This window comes from Oratosquilla oratoria, unplaced genomic scaffold (assembly GCF_046742065.1).
Source record: "Oratosquilla oratoria isolate Oo_2021 unplaced genomic scaffold, ASM4674206v1 SCAFFOLD107, whole genome shotgun sequence".
NCBI lineage: Eukaryota > Metazoa > Arthropoda > Malacostraca > Stomatopoda > Squillidae > Oratosquilla > Oratosquilla oratoria.
In genome coordinates this window covers 1-12,500 of record NW_027467464.1, presented here as the reverse complement: position 1 = coordinate 12,500, position 12,500 = coordinate 1, and the positions used below count along the sequence as shown (strand labels likewise).

The 12,500-nt window shown below is 43.8% G+C and overlaps 1 protein-coding gene across 1 annotated transcript; it reads right to left on the bottom strand.

The window, feature by feature from the left end:
- Nucleotides 1-5,888: 5,888 nt before the first annotated feature.
- On the bottom strand, nt 5,889-10,458 carry LOC143022510 (uncharacterized). Its single transcript, XM_076180753.1, has 5 exons — nt 10,197-10,458; nt 9,780-9,950; nt 7,529-9,692; nt 6,456-7,290; nt 5,889-6,338 (listed from the first exon to the last, which is right to left on the bottom strand). The coding sequence occupies exons 1-5, from the start codon at nt 10,456-10,458 to the stop codon at nt 5,889-5,891; spliced, it is 3,882 nt and encodes a 1,293-aa protein (XP_076036868.1).
- Nucleotides 10,459-12,500: the final 2,042 nt, after the last annotated feature.

Below are 12,500 nucleotides of genomic sequence, written 5' to 3'. Positions count from 1 at the left end.
CTTGAAGTAAGCAGCTACTTCGTTGTAAGTTAGGGTGGCTGCGTATTCGTTAACGCTACATAATTTGAAAAATGCTGTCAACTGAGTGTCTCTGTTTGCCTTCTTTTTTATGTCTGCCTTTGAGGAATCGTCCTTTAAATGGAGGTCCAGATTCATAACAGGAGGGTAACTACTGTGTATGGGGAATCTGAATATCTTCCAAGTTGCTTCGTTGGAGTTAACGAATCTTGCATCCGTGAAGTTCTTAATTTAATTGATTTCTTCGGTTCCCTCGGTTTTAGTGACTAGAACTCTGTCACATCCTTTGTTGACGTACTTTGTAACGTACGCTATAGCCTTAATAGAATTTGAACACTCTACGTTTATGTGAGAGTTAAATCTCAAACAAAGATAGGGGTTGTAAGGCACCACCCATGAGTTGTCGATAGTTACTTCCTGTCCCTTTAACTTTTTCACAAAGGAGAAACCTCCTTCTCCCACAGCTCTTCTCCTGTAGAGAGGGTAGCCGTTGTTTCCGAATTTTATCGTTGAACGGCACTGTTTCGGAAAATCTTTCTGGCACGTCCCTCTATCGTTTTTCTTCCCATTACAACACACGGAGCTTTCATCGTAGCCTATGCACGGTCCGTGTATCATGTTAGTGGTAACAATATCATACAGTTCTGGGTGTTTTTTCTTGTCGGGTATCTCGGCGGATATTAGGCTCGAAACGGTATTTTCAGTCACTTTACGTTTCATCCATAGAAGAATGTGAACGTGAGGCAAGCCTCTTTTCTGCCACTCAATGCTGTACAAATGAGCTGAGACTTCTCCGAATATTTTATCTGTTAATAACTCTCTCATTAGTTGGTCTACCTTGAGTTTAAAAACACGATTAACTATATCTGGACGATTACAGACGTTAATAGTGTCGCCGTATAGTGTCAATTCTTTCCATTTCGGATTCATAGTGAAAGTTATGAAAAAATCCGGAGAACCGTATCTTGACACAAAACTTAACGCATCCTGTTGCCTCTCTTTCATGTATCTCGGGCCTCCCACGAAACACTTAGGAAGTAGCACTCGTTGTCCTTTATGGGCTGAATCACTCTTAAGAATATCGGACCTCTCTTTTCTGATTTCATGTTGGTTAAAACGGATATAATCTAATCGATTTGATTCAGCCTTCACGTAACAGTCAATAACGAACCTCTGGAACAGTGTTCGACATTGAAAGAGAGCTGTGAAACAGTTCTCTCTTTCCATAAACATAGAAGCGTAATATGCGCACGGAGAAATCTTCTTCTCGTTCCCAGCTTTGTTAGCCTTCAGAGACCACAAAAGATACGTGTAACCCATATCTCCGTTGGGTATCAATAAAGGGTACTGGAACGGATCATAAAAGAAACTGGTGTGATCCACAAACCTAATTTTATATTTCGAATCCTTCTTGGGACTGGTTATCTTTATTAAAAGAGGATCGTGCTCGTCGTCTAGATTCACTATACCACCCACAGTCACATTTGATGTCGGAAGGTGGTAAACTCCTTTATGTTCCTTCGTTTCAAAGTTTTCAACCGCTTTAAGTTGGAGATTCATTTGTGGTATCTCTTTATGCTTTTCAATATGCAATGCTATCAGTTCCCTGGAGTTTTCTATTTCAGACAAAATCTGTCTCAAACACTTATTGTTTTCGAGAAGGTAGTTGAATATTATACGAATTATCTCCTCGTTCTCGTTGTACTCTCTTTCTTCTATTTCTCTTCTGGATTTAGTTGATTTTTTCTCCTCGCTTATAGGTGCTTCCAAAAACAACTTAGAGACTTTATAGGTTCTGAGTCTAATTTGTTCCTCTCTACTGTTATAGAAATAGAGATCTAGGAAGTTATCGACAACCCCGTTAGGTCTTCTCCGTGTTAAGTCCTTTACGTCTCCGTTGGAAAACTTTTCTTCGTCCGAAAACATACCTCGAGTCTCCTTGTCTCCCACTAATAACTCTGGCCTCACATAACTGGTTCTGTGGTATATAGCACCCTTTATCTTATACACCATAGCTTTTTCAGCTGCATTTTCCAATTTCTTGGATGTTGCAAAGGAACTGAAACTAAAGACAGTATTAAACCCGATTGTGTTCTTAAGAAATCTTTTAGAAAGAGGGGTAACACCTTCAAATAGTGATTTGAACTCTTCGTTTTTTATCTCAGAGGGTTTCACAGCTGGGATTTGTCCCGATCTACAACACAAACCCTCTGTCTCCCTTTTCCACCTTAAAGCATCACAGTACTTGTACTTTACTTCGCCAAGTTTTCCAATGCTGTGTTCCACAACGTCGTAGGTGTCCCTTATTCGTGCTTTCAAACCACTACAGTCTTCTTCGTAATCCGTCATTTCAAGCTTTATCCCCCCTTCCCAATGTTCCTTCTTTTCCTCCCGGACTTTTTCGAGTAACTTCTTATCTTCTTCTGTTACTAACATTATTCCTTTCTCTTGTCTTGCTAGTATCTCTTTGTATTTCTTCATTTTCTCTCTGTTATTTTCTCTATTGGCTCTAAACGCCTCTGTCTCGAGAAGTCTTTGTTCCCTCTCTTCCTTTTTCCTCCTTGAAGCTTCTACGGCCTCGAGTCTCTTTCTCTCTAATTCCTTCGCCTTTGCTGTAGCTTCTCTTTCCTTTTCTTCGGCTAACTTCTTCTTTCGTTCAGCTTCCTCCTTTCTCCGCTCTGTTCTTTCTTTCTCTTCTGCTTCTAACTGTATTCTTTTCTTCTTCTGTTCTGTTTCTCTTTGGACCTTCTTTATAGCGTGTTTGTTCCTCCTTTCAGCCACTTTGTACTTCTTAAAGATCCGTTCAAGGTAGTGCTTCTGGTACGTCTTATGGCACCACTTTCCTCCGTTATTGGCATAACTCTTGTATCCCGCAAAGTAATGCTTAATGAAATTATCTGACGTTTCTTCATTAATCGCTTCTTCCAATAAGGGAATGGAGTCGAAAAGAGAATCTTCGTATTCATAGTCCTTACTATCTCGAAGAATCTTGTTGAGAGACAGAGTTTTCCGATGAAACTCTTTAATGTCCTTCTCCAACCAGAAACGTTGGTTATCAGCGTATAGAGAAGGGAATAAAGAAGAGTGCTCTGCTGTTAACTTGTTGAAAAGCGCTTTATTGTTTTGTACATTTTTCTTGTCTTGGCTCTTCTTCGTGGTGACCCAACTCCAGAAATGTCGTATCCTCCTCTTTCTCTGAGCTTCAGTTTCTTTAGCCATTTAACGATAACCAACTCCGAGAAGGGGGCCGTAGTTCAGAAACCCCAACCCGTTAACTTTCAAATGTATGCTTACAGCTAGGCCGGCGGGGTGTCCCAGAAACACAATGGAAGTCGCAGACACCCCCGGGCCGGCCGACTCAGATCGGGAGCGCTCCAGAATTTTTTTTTAGAGAGTTATAGATATATGACAAATAGTATCGTACATTATATAATTGTGGTGTAGTATAGTATAGCAGTGCAGTATATTATATTATAGTATGGTATAGTATAGCATAGTACCTTATCATAGCATCACCATCATCAATCTGAATCATACGCCGGTGGGGTGGGGTGCGGGTTACGTTGCTTCACATGTATGCCGACGCCAATATCCGCACAAACTCCCATGCTGCCACCCTTCCCATTCCAAACAGCATTTGCCAAGATCGTTTGACTTGCCGCCCCAGCCACGAGTTCTGTAGGCGTCCCTTTCGTCTCCTCCATCAACCCCAGGGAAGCGTGCTGCGTGCGTATCAACCTCAAGGCAGTGTGCCACGTGCCTGTACAGCCGTAGTCGACGTTCACGAATTATACCGGTGGTACCCGACCTAGCTGAGTCTCGCGGAACAATCGCTGGTCTAATATAAAGTCATTCCAGTAACTCCCCATGATTCTCCAATAGATCCGGGGCTGTCAACCTGTTTTTTCACGTATATCCCACACTCTGTGCATTGCTGTTCTTTGGCTTCCTGGAGGAGACAGATTCTCGACGTTAAACTTAATCGCTAAGCATTCACTCACTCCTACTAGTTTCTGGCTTGATATGGTTGACACCAGACAAATGAATTCAACTGTTCTGTTTGACGCCAGACAAATAATTCATCTCGAAGGAATCTCTAGTTCGTAAAGGCAGAGTTATATTTCCTTAACAGTTACGGTCAAATATCATTATTTTTTTTCCAGGTATGTGTCAAATTGCCTCCCTTAAGGATCACATTAAAAAAAGAGGATCTTGCTTCCGAGGACATCTCCACAGCATGTCACCAGCATGTCATTTACATGTTGCCAACACGTCACCAATATGCCAACATGTCATTACCATGTGATCAACATATCTTTAGTATATCATCAACATGTTTTCAACACGTCATCAACTGGACGGAAAGGAGGTACTGTGCCAGCTTCCAATCATTGATGATTGAATAGGGACACTCGCACTACACCCATGAGGTCATATGCTTCACCATGATTGTAACACGTTGGTGGCATGAGTGGACACTCATCATGAGTGCGGACGGAGTTAGTGAGGACAAAGAGGTCAGTCGAGGCTGCTTATTATTATTATTTTCTTTAACAAGCACCTGGCTGCGCCAGCCACGGCTACGCCGTGGGTGCTTGGCCTGCGGCGCCCGCGAGCGAAGTGGCAGCATATGCCGCCTAGGGTTCGGTCTTTGCAAAGTTGGCTAGTGGCCTAATTTCCGCCACCCATTCGATAACTTTGTTTTCGATATATTACTTCTTAAATGATCCAGAGCCGATCACAGTGCCAAGATGTCTTTCCTCCTCTTTTGTTACTTTCATTTCACTGTTTTTAAAGAGGTTTCTACTGATGATGATGATGATGATGATGATGATGATGATGATGATGATGATGATGATGATGATGATGATGATGATGATGATGATGATGATGATGATGATGATGATGATGATGATGATGATGATGACGACGACGACGAAGACGACGACGACAACGACGACGACGACGACGACGACGCCGACGCCGTGGGTGCTTGTCCTGCGGCGCTGCTCGCTTCGCTCCCGGGAGCTTCGCGCCCTAGGGCTACGCCCTGTTGCTATACATTTGTGTTTTATTAGTCATCTTTAACTTCTTCTTCAACTTAAAGCCGCCGGCACTACTTCTTAGTAGAAGATTCTCCCTCGTCGTCGTCGCTGGACCTCTTGTTGCTCTCAGTGGTGGTATCTCTGTTCTCTTTTAGCATCTTTTTGACCTCTTCTATTTTTTGGTCAACTTCCTCTATTTCCTCTTCCAACTCCTCCTTGATAGAGATAGAGAAACTGGAGGCAGGGTCGACCTCTTCTTCTCTTTCGTAGCACAAATCGTACGACGCGGGCAGCAACATATCTACGGCTTCCTCTTCTGAGATCGTGTACACTTCTTTGGGTATCTCTACAATGCTTTGGTCAGGCTCTTCTTCGGCCAAAGCAACTTCTTGGTCGTCAGAAACTACGACCGCTTCAGGAGGTTTATCTTCTTCTGAAAGACTCTCAACGAAAAGTTCTTTATACACGCAATTGCGTGGTAGTTTCATCCTGAAATCGTCGTTCACTTTTTCCCAACCTGTGTATATGATGAGAGAATTCCAGCTTGTAACTCTTGAGCAGGCGACATAAAGTTGTCCGTGGGCAAAGCACTGTGCAGAATCAAGCAATATTCCACACCTATCAAATGTCTGCCCCTGAGATTTGTTTATCGTCATCGCATAACTAAGCTTAACAGGGAATTGTTTCCGCTTGAATGGTATAGTGGTATCAGTAGACTCCAGAGTAATTCTCGGGAGTAAAACCTGTTCACCCCTGTGTGTACTGCCTAAGATCTTTCCGACTATGATATTTTTTTTAAGATTAGTCACTATTACTCTGGACCCATTACACAACTTGGGAGGGCATATATTCCTCATAACCATGATGACACTTCCTACTTTCAGTCTCAACATGTGAAGAGGGAGAGGGGCTCGTTATGGCATTGAAAACCGATGTCTGAATGTCCGTTACTTCTTCCATTGCAGTGTCAACACTCATGTACACTTTCTCTGGTTCTTCAGACTTATCGTAGACCATCAAGTTTATCCTGTCGACATCATCGTTTGTGGGGGAAATGATAGCCCTCTTCTCGAAATATGAAGCATTCAGGTGATTTTCCTCTAAATTATCATAGACTTTGTCCACTAACTCTTTACGGGTCTCAACGACAATCCCAAACTTCTCGGGAAGTTTTACGGGTCCACTCTCCCCTCTCCCCAGAGCCAATAGATTTTTCGCAAATATCTTGTTCTTTGCGTCATCTGCCTTGAGTCTCACGTTACGTGTTAGTTCCAACTTTAAAAGGTCGTCTCAGAAATAACCGGACTTTATACAGTATTCGAGCTCATCATTCATTCCTCCCCCTCTTATAATTGGGAGGATTTGACGAAAATCTCCCGCACAGACAAATACTATCCCCCCCATAAACCTTCCTGGAACGCCCAAAATGTCCCGAAGGGAAACATCAAGAGTAGCTAACGTGTTCTTGTTTGCCATTACAACTTCATCCCAGACTATCAGAGACGTCATTGATAGGAGCTTCGCCAACTCTGAGTTTTTCTTGATGCTACAGGCGCACACTTCGTTGTAATCCATTAACGGGATCTTGAACATGTTATGTGCAGTTCTTCCTCCATGCAAAACAGTAGAGGCGATACCCGATGAAGCGACAGCCAAGGCAATTTTTCCCTGAGAACGAACAGTATCCAGTAAAATGTTGAGCACGAAAGACTTTCCCGTCCCACCTGGAGCATCCAGGAATATCCCATTGTGCCTGTACTTTTGGGCGTTCTCGATGCGAAATAGCACAGTATCGTAACAGAGTCTCTGTTTGCTGTTCAGAAGAAGAGACTTCTCCTTCACCTCTTCTGTCAACTTCTCTTTGTTACAGGCCTTTTCTCGGCGTATGATGTTTGATGTTTTCTCGCCACATCTTGAAAGTGGTAGCCCATATTGGGTGATATAGCCCCCTCCGCAGTTCCACACATGTTCCTGGATATCGTCTAGAGCGTCAAGGTAAATTTCATCGTTGTATTCCGTCGCTTTTTGGCGCTGCAGGAAGTCACTGGCGAACAAATCTTTGGTCTCTTCCCAGATACCTGACTGGTCCTCTAATTCCGAAAACACCAGCATGCTCGCATAAATAGCTCGCAACTGATTGCGGTCATTAGTGTGGTTGATTATTTCCAATATAGTTTTCTTCCAAGTTTCTTTGTCGTTTAAGAGTCCTATCGCTTTAACGGCTTCTCTGTAAGTGGGATAGATCACCCCTTCAAAGATCCTCGTAAGACGTAGGCCCCTTTACGTGTGTTAAAAGTAGTCTCAAATAGAAGAGCTCGACAGTTTTATTTGTGACAGCACGTATCCTTCCTAGAGAAGATGCTGTCGTCTTTCTTTCTTCCCAGACACTGCTAGTGTTATTAAAAACAAAGTGGTTGGGAAGCTGATTATAATATAGGCCTGCTGCAAATTCGTTTCGCGCACACATTTTGAAGAAAGCTTTCAAATGAGTGTCTTTAGAGGTTTTTCTATCGATCTCCTTAGACGCGTTCTCCTTGAAAAATACCGCGTTCTCTCCTTCTAGATGCAAGTCAAGAGTTGCCACAGGGGGGTGACTTCTGTGAATCGCAAATTTGAAAATCTTCCACGACGCCTCATTCGCATTGACGAATCGTGCCTCCTGGAATTTTCTCACTTCATTAACATCTTCCCCTTCTTTCGTTTTCGAAAACAGAATGCGGTCACATCCTTTGTTGACGTACTTTGTAACGTAGGCTATGCACTTTATAGAATTTGAGCACTCAACATTTATGTGCGTGTTATACTTTAAACATTGATACGGGCTGTAGGGGACAACCCATGAATTGTCAACTTTGATTTTCTCTCCCTTTACTTTTTTCTCGAAAGAGTGGCCCCCTTCACTTACTGCTGTCCTTCGATACAGAGGGTACCCGTTGTTCCCAAAGTACATGTCGCCCCTGCACACTTTCGGAAAACCCTTTCCACACAATGATGTGGAACCGTACTTTCCTTGACAACATAGTTGAGACTCGTCAAAGCCTCTACAGGGGCCGTGTATCATGTTCGTTGTCACAATCTCATTTAAGCGCGGCTCTTTATTTTTGTCAGGTATCTCACCTGATATCACCCTAGAGACGAAATCGGCAGTAACGTGGCGTTCCATCCAAAGAAGGATATGAACATGAGGGAGACCTCTTTTCTGCCACTCAATACTCAGTAGGTGTGCCTTAACGCGCCCAAACACGTTTTTAATCGTCAGATCGTCCATCAGGATGTCCACTTTCAACTTGAAAATCCGACAAACAAAGTCAGGGCGGTCATACATCCGGGAGATGTCACAACCGACAGCCTCCACGGCTTGTTTCAACTCTTCCCAATGAGGATTCATTGTAAAGGTGATAAAAAAGTCTGGAGACCCGTAAGACGACACAAAAGCCAAGGCGTCTTGCTGCCGCGCTTTCATGTATCTTGGGCCCCCAACAAATGAAGCATGGATAATCACCCGTTGACCCGCCTTTCGGTTATCCCCGTCCCCTATAAGAATATCAGCGCGCTCTTTCCGCAACTCCTGTTGATTGTGTTCGATGAAAGACAACCTGTCAGACTCAACTTTCACGTAATTATCCACAACAAATTGTTGGAAAAGACGGGCCCCTTTAGTCACATAATTGAAAACACCTTCTCTTTCCATGTAAAGAGAGGCGTAGTACATGCAAGGGCTTAGCCTACTGTATGTTGCAGGAACATGTTTTGAACAACAGATGTCTGCTTTGCGTTGCTTTTTCAGAGTGCAAGAATGACCGACGTCTCCATTGGGAAACAGGAGAGGATACTGAAAAACATCGTAGAAGAAGTTGGTGTGACTCATAAGTCTGAGACTAAATTTTGAATCTTCCTTTGGGGAACCTATCACTATTTCCAATGGGTCTCTTGAGGGGCCCGAATTAACGATGGCTCCCACCTGCGAAGAAGAAGTGGGAAGGTGGTAGACTCCTTTATGTTCGCGGGTTGTTAGATTCTCAGCGGCTTTCAACGTAATAGACACCTGGGGTAATTTGCCATATTTCTTGACGTGTGCTTCCATGAGCTGTTTAGCCGTCTCTAGCTCTTTCAACATCCCAGACAGACACGCGTTATGTTTTGCCATGTATTCGTAAAAGTGTGTGATAATCTTCTCGTTCTCTGAAAGAACCTTTTCCTCCCTAGCTCGTCTCTTCTCCGTTTTGTTCATTTTCCCCTTGCCATTTTCTGACTTTGAAAAATGTTGAACCGCCAGAGTGCGAAGTTTAATCTGATGATCTTTCTCGTGGTAGAAATAAAGATCCAAGAAAGAATTATTCTTCCTCCAAAACGGTTTTTTCTCAGAATTACTTTCATGATCAAAATGCACGTCTTTCCCAGTCAAAGACCCCTTTTTTAGCAACCCGGGCTTCAATGAGCCTAGTCTGTGGTACACTCGTCCCTGAATTTTGTAACACAGTGCCTTTTCCCCTGCGTTCTCCAGCTTACTCGAAGTCGCAAAAGATGTGAAAGAAAATACTAAATTGAAACCATTGATGTGTTTCAAAAATCTTTCAGAGAGAACGGTTTTACCTTCGTAGAGCTCTCTTATTGTCCCGTCCTTAATATCTGAGGGCAACAATAAAGGAGTTTGACCCAAGTTGCAACAGATTGTTTTGTTTTCTCGTTTCCACAGCAAAGCTGAACAGACTTTACATTTGAAATCCCCCAATTGGCCGATGTGATGCGGAAAAGTTTGAACAGAGTTTTCCCTAAGAAACCCAAGCAACTCCTCCCTCACAGTTTCTCGCTGGTCGGAATCTGGCTCCTTCAAATGACGTTCGGATCGTTCTTTTCTCAACTTGTCAAGAACATTTTTCTCTTCCTCTGAAAAATCCTAAGGAGTCTCTCCAAATCGCAGGAAAACTTTCACTTTCTTAAACGCCTCACGTCTCTTCCTTTTTTCGGCCCGCAATTCTCGCGCTTCTTGTATCTTTTGGACCTTTTCTTCTCTTTTGAACTCCCGCAGTTCTCGTGCTTCTCGTATCTTTTGGGCTTTCTCCTCTCTCTTTAACACCCGCAATTCTCGTGCTTCTCGTATCTTTCTGTTCTTTTCTTCCTTCAATTTTGCACGCATTTCTCTTTTTGAGACCCTCTCTTCCGTCTTTTGAAGAATTTCTCGTGCTCGGTCCTCATTTAACTTCTCTGCCTCCAATTTACTCGAAAACTGCTGACTATCATTCCCTGGTGCACCAGAAAGGTTTTCGGGCGTTTCCTCTTTCACGGGACGCCGGTCATTCTTTTTCTTCAGCGCGTCTTTGACCTTCTTGACCGCATATTTGTTGTAACGTTTAGCCCTCTGGTATGCCTTATAAGATAAATCAAGATAATGCATCTGGTAGATTCTATGGTCGCTTCGTCCACCATGTTTCGTGAAACTTTTGTACCCCACAAAGTAATGCTTCGAAAAACCATTTGACTATTCTTCTGTTATTTCTCCATCAAAAAATTCCAGAGTATCAAACTTTTCGTCGCTGTACTCAAAATCTTTGCACTCCCTTAGGGAAGCGTTGAACCGAATGACTTTCCTGTGGAATTCTTTAATTGTTTTGTGGACCAAAAAAATCTTCGTGTTATTGTAAAGTTCAGGAAATGCTTTAGTGTGTTCAGCCCGTAAAATATTCTGCAACCCCCGGTTATTCTCAATACTTCCTTTTGAGACCTTGCAATCAGCCACCCACTTCCAGAAATGGCGTTGCCGCCTTCTCTTGATTGCCGCGTTTTGGGGCATCGTACACGTCTCCGGAGTGACGTTCCCCGTCAAAGTTAATTGCCAATCTTTGCTTACCCCCACCGCTTTCGGTGTCCCTGTTTGCCACGGATAGGCCGGAAGGACGAAAGAAACACATGCCTTATCTCAGTGGACTTTTTTATTTTTAGTTATTCATTGATTGATATACGTATATATACATATATACGTGTATATATATATATATTCATATATATATATATACATATATATATACATATATATATACATATATATATATATACATAATTATATATATACATATATATATATACTTCTTAGACTCTCTTCATGGCGTCTGTTGACAACTCGCCAGTGAGACGGGGTCGCCGGAACGAGCAGTCTACGAACACCAAGAACTTCGAGACCTTCCAGAAGTTCGAGACCTTCCAGAACTTTGAGACCTTCCAGAAGTTCGAGACCTTCCAGAACTTCGAGACCTTCCAGAACTTCGAGACCTTCCAGAACTTCGAGACCTTCCAGAACTTCGAGACCTTCCAGACCTTCGAGAGCTTCGGCACTTTCGAGAACTTCTGCACCTTCGAGACCTTCCAGAACTTCGAGACCTTCCAGAACTTCGAGACCTTCCAGACCTTCGAGAACTTCGGCACTTTCGAGAACTTCGGCACTTTCGAGAACTTCTGCACCTTCGAGAGCTTCGGCACCTTCGAGAACTTCGGAACCTTCGAGAACTTCGGCACCTTCGAGAACTGCGGCACCTTCGAGTACTTCGGCACCTTCGACAACTTCGGCGCCTTCGACCACTTCGGCGCCTTCGACAACTTCGGCGCCTTCGAGAACTTTGGCACCTTCGAGAACTTCGGCACCTTCGAGAACTTCGGCACCTTCGAGAATTTCGGCACGTTCGAGAACTTCGGCAGCTTCGAGAACTTTGGCACCATGGCTTAACGATGATCGTTCTTGACTCAACGATGATCATCCACGGCTCAACAATGATCGTCCATTGCAAAACGATGATCGTTCAGGGCTCAACGATGATCGATGTTTTAATTTTGTATACAAAGTTAATCGCCAATCTTTGCTTAGCCCCACCGCTCTCGGTGTCCCCTGTTTGCCACGGATTGGCCGGAAGGATGAAAGAAACACATGCCTTGTCTCAGCGGACTGGAGGAGCCTTCCAGGTCCCCCGGAGGAGGAGCCTTGCAGGTCCCCCGGAGGAGGAGCCTTCGAGGTCCCCCGGAGGAGGAGCCTTCGAGGTCTCCCGGAGGAGCCTTCGAGGTCCCCCGGAGGAGGAGCCTTCGAGGTCCCCGGGAGGAGAAGCCTTCCAGGTCCCCCGGAGGAGGAGCCTTCCAGGTCCCCCGTAGGAGGAGCCTTCCAGGTTCCCCGTCAAAGTTTTAATCGCCAATCTTTCCTTACCCCCACCGCTCTCCGTGTCCCCTTTTTGCCACGGATTGGGCGGAAGGACGAAAAAAACGCATGCCTTATCTCATTGGACTTTTTATTTTTAGTTATTCATTGATATATATTTCTTATTTTTTATTGTTCAATCATAAATACCTCGAGCGCATGTGTGCGTGTGTGTGCGTGCGTGCATGTGTACTTTTGTGTGTGTCCCACTGGATGCTGATGTTAACGAGAAGTAATAATGTCAATCAACGATTTAATTG

Coding starts and splice junctions, on each gene's coding strand:
- LOC143022510 (XM_076180753.1), bottom strand. CDS start 10,458: ATGCATTATCTTGATTTATCTTATAAGGCATACCAGAGGGCTAAACGT. Junction 9,951..10,196: donor GGTCTCAAAAAGAGAAATGC/GTGCAAAATTGA, acceptor AGGATTTTTCAG/AGGAAGAGAAAAATGTTCTT. Junction 9,693..9,779: donor CCAATTGGGGGATTTCAAAT/GTAAAGTCTGTT, acceptor TGTTGCCCTCAG/ATATTAAGGACGGGACAATA.